Here is a 6,592-nt window from a genome sequence, read left to right on the forward strand (position 1 = left end):
GCACTGCGCACGGTGGGAGGCTGCGCTGGGGGCACAGCTCGGTCCCGCCCCGGTAGACCACAACTCCCGACATGAGCCGCGCGCCCTCGCTGATTGGCTGCTGGGACGCCAGCCCCGCCCTTCGGCCGCCGCTCTTTGCCGCGAGCTCTCCCGATTGGCTGAGGCTGCCGCAGAGCAGCCAATGGGGCGGCGGGGGCGGGGCCGCGCCGGCCTGCTGGCGGGAAGCGCAGAGCGGGAGCCGAGTTGGCGCGAGAAGGTCGGTGGCGGTGGAGCGGGGACAGGGACAGGGACAGGGACGGGAGCGGGGACGTGGGGCGCTCCGAGGAGAGCAGGGAGCTCAGGAGGACAGGACTGCGCCGGTGTGGAGGGGATTAAGAGCGGAGGTAGGGAGCAGGGCTGGGGTGACCGAGCGGGACGATACAGCACGGGGGAAGCAGAGGCGAATGGGAGCTGCGGTCTGGGGGTTTCCCTTCCTGACCGATGTCCCTTCTCTATCCGCAGAGCTCCATCATGGCCAGCAGGAGCCCGCGGCAGCAGCCTACCATCGACTTCCCCCGCAGAAGGAGCTCCCGCTGCCTCGCCACCCCGCCGGCCAAGAGCGGCCTTGATTCCCCTACCCCGCGGCTTTCGTCGTGCCCCGGAGCTTCCAGTCCTGCAGACCCCGGCCGAGCGGCCTCCAGCACACTCTCATCTCGGCCCAACGTGCTTCCCCTGAGCCCCCGCAAGCGTCTGGGTGAGCCCTACTACCACTGCTCCCTCCCCTTTGATCCTCTAGGAAAGTTTCTTTGGGGGGGGAGGGGTCACCTCTTTCCTAAGAGCTGCTGTGGGGTGCGGACTTCACCCTGCTGGTGCTGGGGAACCCACCTAGCTCCACCCTGTCCCTTGCACAGCTGCGTTTGTGGCTTCCACCCAGTTTCGGGAGGAAAAGCTGCAGCTGGGGGGCTGAAGTGTGACGCCTCCCCTGGGGAGAGCCACGGCGGGTTACAGGCATCCCCTCGCCTGCAGACAAGCTCGCCGTGAGCACCGGGGGCTGCTCCCATGTGCTCGGCCACTCTGCTGAACCTTTCCCTTCCTCCGCAGGTGATGACAACCTCTGCAACATCCCCCAGGCCCAGCCCTGCTCCCCGGTCAAGCGCAGCAAGGAGAACCAGGGGCGCCGTCTGCTCTTTGGGGACCCCCCAGCCTCCCCCGAGAAGCTCAGCAGCCCGAGGCCATCCCAATGGCGTGGAGGGCAGGAGACCCCCGAGACCAAGCGGCATAGTGGGCAGCCTGCCCGCACCAAGCTCTTCAGGCAGGAAGGTGAGAATATGGTTGGGAAGGGGAACAGGGTCCTGGGGGTGTCACAGTCTCCACTGAGCCTTCTCTGTCCTTGACACAGGCACTTGCTATCAGCAGGCAAAGCGGGCACTGCACGCGGCGGTGCCCGATCGCCTCCATGCCAGGGAGAGGGAGACTGGCATCATCCGGCAGTTCCTGCGGGACCACGTCTGTGGGCGCCGGCCTGGCAGCCTCTACATCAGTGGCCCCCCTGGAACAGGGAAAACAGCCTGCCTGAGCCGAGTGCTGCTCGACTGCAAGGTGAGCTGGGGGTCCCCTTCTGCAGGTGCTGGTGCAGCAGGTTGGCAGCAGAAGGTGGTGGGAAGCAGTGGAGGCAGAAGGAGGCAAGCATGGCGGGGGGCAGTAGGGGGGCACTGGGTAGTTGTTGGTGGTGTAATGCTCCTACATCTGACAGGCTGAGCTCACCGGCAGCAAAACCATCGTCCTGAACTGCATGGCACTGAGCAGCCCAGCAGGCATCTTCCCTGCCATGGCACAGGAGCTGGGCCTGTCTGGTGCCACTGGCCGGGAGGGTGTGCGGAGGCTGGAGAAGAAGCTGACAGCCCAGGGGCCTATGGTGTGAGTTGTCTGCCCTGGGAGTGGTGTGGGGTTGCCCCTTGACAGCCTGGCAGCAGCTCTCCCTGATCAGGGTGGCATGAGCAGGCTTGGGGGCTGGTGGGCAGAGCCAGGCTGACTTGGGCTGTCCCTCTGCCTGCAGCCTGCTGGTGCTGGACGAGCTGGACCAGCTGGAGAGCAAGGGGCAGGATGTGCTCTACACCCTCTTCGATTGGCCACAGCTGCCTGGCTCCAGGCTCGTCCTTGTGGGTGAGTGTGTGGCAGAGTGGCACTGCCCACCCTGAGGACCTTTCCTGTTTTGAGGAGTTTGGGGAGGTACAAGTCCTTGAGTTACAAGTCCACTCATACTCCCCTCCCCCCTCCCCCTGCTGTGCCCACAGGCTTGGCCAACGCGCTGGACCTGACCGACCGCAGCCTGGCCAGGCTGGCAGCCTGCCCGACTGGCAGCCCACAGCTGCTGCACTTCCTACCCTACACCAAGGAGCAGCTCACTGCCATCCTGACAGAGCGGCTGGGGCAGGTGGGGACATGGAGGGGGACCACACAGAGGGTGGCCTGGGCCCTGTGCCCATGGCAGCAGTGCTGATGGTGCGTGGTGCCCTGGCAGGTGGCAGGTGACCCCGTCCTGGATGCTGCTGCGCTCCAGTTCTGTGCCCGCAAGGTCTCCGCGGTCTCCGGTGACGCTCGCAAGGCTTTGGATGTCTGCAGGTCAGTGCAAGCTCCAGAACTCGGTGGTGCCAGGACTGGTGTGACTCCTGTGAGCCCTGCATGGCTCTCTGCCCACGGCAGGGTGGCAGCTCTGCTTGGCACTCAAGGTTGTCTCTTCCCAGGCGTGCAGTGGAGGTGGTGGAGCTGGAGGTGCGGAACCAGACCCTGCTCAAGCCTTTGCCCGTTGGTGAGTGCCTGCTGCAGCAAAGGCAAAACCCTGCAGGGGCACCTCTGAGCTGCCTCTGTGCAGGGTCTGGGGTCCCTCTCTGGGGTACCAGCTCTGCCCTGTCCCCTTCCCCTTTCTCATCTCCCTGGTGTCCCCTACCACTGCCTGTCCCCCAGGAGACTCCTCGGTGTCACCAGTGCCCAGGCGCGTGGGGCTCCTGCATGTCTCCCGTGTCATCTCGGAGGTGTTTGGGGACCGACTGGCACCGGGGGGCAGGGGGGCCCAGGACACCTTCCCCCTGCAGCAGAAGCTGCTGCTCTGCTCCATGCTGCTGCTCACCAGGCACCTGCGTACCCAGGAGGTGACACTGGGCAAGGTGAGAGGCTGGAAAAGCAGCTTGCAGTGGGGTGGGGAGAGGTCTCGGGGGGGGTCTCCCTTGGGTGCAGTGCAGAGATGTGACCTCCACCCTGCCTCCCCAGCTCCACGACACCTACAGCCAGGTCTGCCGGCAGCAGCAGCTCCCTGCAGTGGACCAAGCTGAGTGCCTGTCCCTTGTCACCCTCCTGGAGTCCCGCGGTGTCCTCGAGCTGAAGAAGGCCAAGGAGGCTCGGCTGGCAAAGGTACCTGCTGGGGCTGGGGGCTGGCAGCAGGGCTGGGGGCTGGCAGTGTGGTGCTGAGCTCTCTCTCCTCTCTCACCCAGGTCTGTCTGAAGCTGGAGGAGGCAGCAGTGGAGCACAGGCTGCAGGATGTGACACTGGTGGGCAGCATCCTGGCACAGGGACTGCGCTAGACTCCCCTGTTACCCTTGCAGCCCCCTCCCCACTGCTCCTCAGTGTGGGCTGGGGGGGCTCTACTCTGGGGTTTTTGGGCAAGGTTTGGGCTGCTCTGGGGTCCTGGGGCATGTTTGGGCCAGGCTGGGCCGGGAGCTGGATCCTGCCCTGGGATCCTCTGTCCCGGGGCACTTTCATCACTGTTTTAAGTATTTTTAACGTTGTTATTTCTGTGTGGTTTTAACAAAGGCAGGAGCCTGGCACCCGTGACAGCTGTGGGCAGTAGGTGCCCCTGGCCCACTCGATCCCAGGGTCACCCAGGGACCTATCCCCTCCTGGCTTGTTCAGTGCCTCTGGGAACAGCCCTAGCCTCCTGGCTGCACTGGTCCCAGTGCCAGCCCCATGGTGGTGCTGGTACTGGCAAAGGGGTGCCCAGTGTGGCTGACCTCAGGCTGTGCCCAGCTGGAGGTGGGGAGGGCAGTGGGGCTCCATCTCCTGGCATTAATAAAGTTGTACCAGTGCAGTGCTGGCTTCTGCTTCTGCCCCTTCTCTCCCTGCCCTAGGGCTGGGGCCTCCCAGAGCCTCTCCCCCCAGCCCTGGCTCTGGCTCCTCTGCTTGTGTCACAGAAATGAGGCTTTGACCTAATTTTGCAGCTTCCCTGACTGGGGGCGGGGGGGGCAGGCAGGCAGGGCAGAGAGGAGGGGCTGAGGGAAGGGACCCAGGCCGGCAGGGTCGTGGGGAGGGGCTGGGGGCTGCAGCAGAGCCCCACAGCCACTTCACTCCCCCTCGCCTCTGGCCAGCCCCCAGTCTCCCCCTGGCCTCCCTCAACTCTGCCCTCAGCAGCACCAGGCCAGAGATGGGATGCTGGGGGGGGGCAGAGTAGGGTGCTGGGGTCCCTGCCCTGCCTTGATTTCCCTGGGCCCCACCGTGGGCCCCTGTTACCTGCCAGCCCCCTCCTTGTCCTGTACCCCATCACAGCCCCATGCCTTATGAGGCCCCCATGCTGTGCCAGGACACAGGGATAGTGGCTGCATCCTTGCCCTGGGCACCCAGTGCCAAAACAGAGCCTGGGCCCAAGGCTGGATGCCACTACTGAGCTGGGTGTCCTGGTGCAGCTCCTCCTTCCCACCCCCTGTCTCAGTGCAGTATGGCACCACCTATCGCTGCCATGCTGGGGGCCACCTTGGGGCCGGGTCAGGCCCTGGCTGCTGGGTCCTTTCCTGTTTGCCAGGGGAGATGATGGGGAAACTGAGGCAGGGGCATGCATGGCAGGAGGCAGCTGGTGGCCCCAGCCGGGCCCCGAGCGTGGCTCAGCCGCTGGCTGCCGCGGGGCTATTTATAGCCAGGGCTGCCATGTGTCAGACGTGTGCAGTGGCACGGGAAGGGGGGCAGTGGGTTCAAGCCAGGCTGTGCCCGCCCTGCTCCACCTCCCAGTTCCTACCTCACCGTGCCAGGGGGCTGGGAGAATCCCTTACCACACCACGGGGCTGAGCGGGGACTCTGGCCCTGCCACCTCTCCCAGGGCTGAGCTGGGACTGGCATTCCCAAACCCATGGGCAGAGCTGGGTCAGCCACAGGCTGCCAGAGTGGGCCCTGGCTCCCCATGGGCTGTAGCTGCTGCACCCTACCCCATGGCTGTGACGCATCTCCACGGTGTGGCACATGGTGACGGTGCCCGGAAGGAAGGGGCTGGCAGAGTTTATGCCCGCAGTGACGTGGTGCTGATGCCGGTGGGCACTGCGGTGCCCCTGCTCTCCACATCCTCCCCCATTCCTCTGTCCCCAAACCCCTTGTGCCCACCGTAGTGCTGGGTGAGGTGGCAGCTGCATAGGAGGGTACAGACAGGGCACCGAGGGCATCCCTACACCCGGGCCAGACTGGCTGTGCTGGGCATCCCACTATGAGGCTGGAGGGTCCTCGCTCCCGGCGCTGCCCCCTGGGTGGCATAGAGACGGGGGATGGGGGCAGCAGAGTGACGTGGACGATGTGGCCCCATAGTGTGGCAACACAGCTGTCCTTGCTGTGCCAGCCTGCCAGCCTACCCGCGGCTGTGGCGGGCCTGGCTCCGCTCTCTGCCGCAGTGGATGAAAAATCGATGGCGCAGATGGGCTCAGCCGCGCGGGTGCCGGAGCCGCCGCCGGAGCCGTTCATCACCGCTCCGCGAGGGGCTGGCAGCGCCGGGGCGGGAGCGCCGCAGCTCGGGGGCATCTCTGCCGCCACCGCGACACCCCGGGAGACCCAGACCCTGTGCCGTGACCAGGGCGGCGGCAGCAGGGGAAGGCCGAGGGGGCCATTGGCACCCTGTCCCCCCACTCTGGCACACGTGTGCCCAGGTCGCCTCGCTCCCGCACACACGTGCCGTGCCCACGGGGCCGGGCAGTGCCCGGCTGTGCCACAGGCCGGCCTCGGTGTGCGTGTCCGGCTGCGCGGCCGCCCGCGTGTGCGTGGCGGGGACCTGGTGTCCCCTCGGCGGTGTCCCCGGTGCCCCGACCGTCTCCCTGTCCTCCCTTGCACTCTCCTTACATAAGCGGCCACGTGGCGGGCACGGCCCCCTCCCGCCGCTCCGTCACCGCCGGCACCCAGATTCCATCTGACAGCCCCGTTCCGCTCGGCTGCGCTCCTGCCGGGCACCGGGGCCAGGGGTGCGGGGCAGGACCCCACACAACCCCGCCACGCTGGCACCGGGCCCCTCCACGGCTGCAGGCCTCGTCTGGATGGAGGCAGTGGGCACACAGCCCTGCCCCGGTGGCACCTCCTCTCCACGCCCTGGCACCCCACAATCCTGCCTCTGCCTTGCCAGTCGTCGGCATCGCGACGCTGCGGGACGGGCTGGGGATGAGCCTTGCAGCCGGGCAGGACCCGGCCCGGCGATGGGTGCAGCCCCACGGTGGGGTGGTGCAGGGTCCTCGGTGCCCGACGGCTGCCCCGGTGGGCCGCGGCGGCGGGGGGGGGGGGGGGCGGTGGGTTGGCCGCCGTGCACATCTGGGAGTGATTTGGCACATTCCTCTGGGCTGAGCACATGCCGGCGGCTGGGCCTCGCCGCGGCCGGCAGCCC

General features: G+C 66.9%; 1 protein-coding gene across 2 annotated transcripts; it reads left to right on the forward strand.

Annotated features, from left to right (window-relative positions):
• Positions 1-174: 174 nt before the first annotated feature.
• Positions 175-3,756, forward strand: CDC6 (cell division cycle 6). Of its 2 annotated transcripts, none has more exons than XM_064174314.1 (12): positions 175-256; positions 502-733; positions 1,081-1,299; positions 1,379-1,578; positions 1,733-1,896; positions 2,036-2,142; positions 2,274-2,413; positions 2,501-2,601; positions 2,724-2,788; positions 2,944-3,143; positions 3,247-3,387; positions 3,468-3,756. In XM_064174314.1, the coding sequence occupies exons 1-12, from the start codon at positions 182-184 to the stop codon at positions 3,555-3,557; spliced, it is 1,734 nt and encodes a 577-aa protein (XP_064030384.1). In that variant the 5' UTR covers positions 175-181; the 3' UTR covers positions 3,558-3,756. The 2 variants fall into 2 exon arrangements, with proteins under 2 accessions (XP_064030384.1, XP_064030385.1); XM_064174315.1 differs by lacking the exon at positions 175-256 and adding an exon at positions 299-383.
• Positions 3,757-6,592: the final 2,836 nt, after the last annotated feature.

This window comes from Pogoniulus pusillus, chromosome 40 (assembly GCF_015220805.1).
Source record: "Pogoniulus pusillus isolate bPogPus1 chromosome 40, bPogPus1.pri, whole genome shotgun sequence".
NCBI classification, from domain to species: Eukaryota; Metazoa; Chordata; class Aves; order Piciformes; family Lybiidae; genus Pogoniulus; species Pogoniulus pusillus.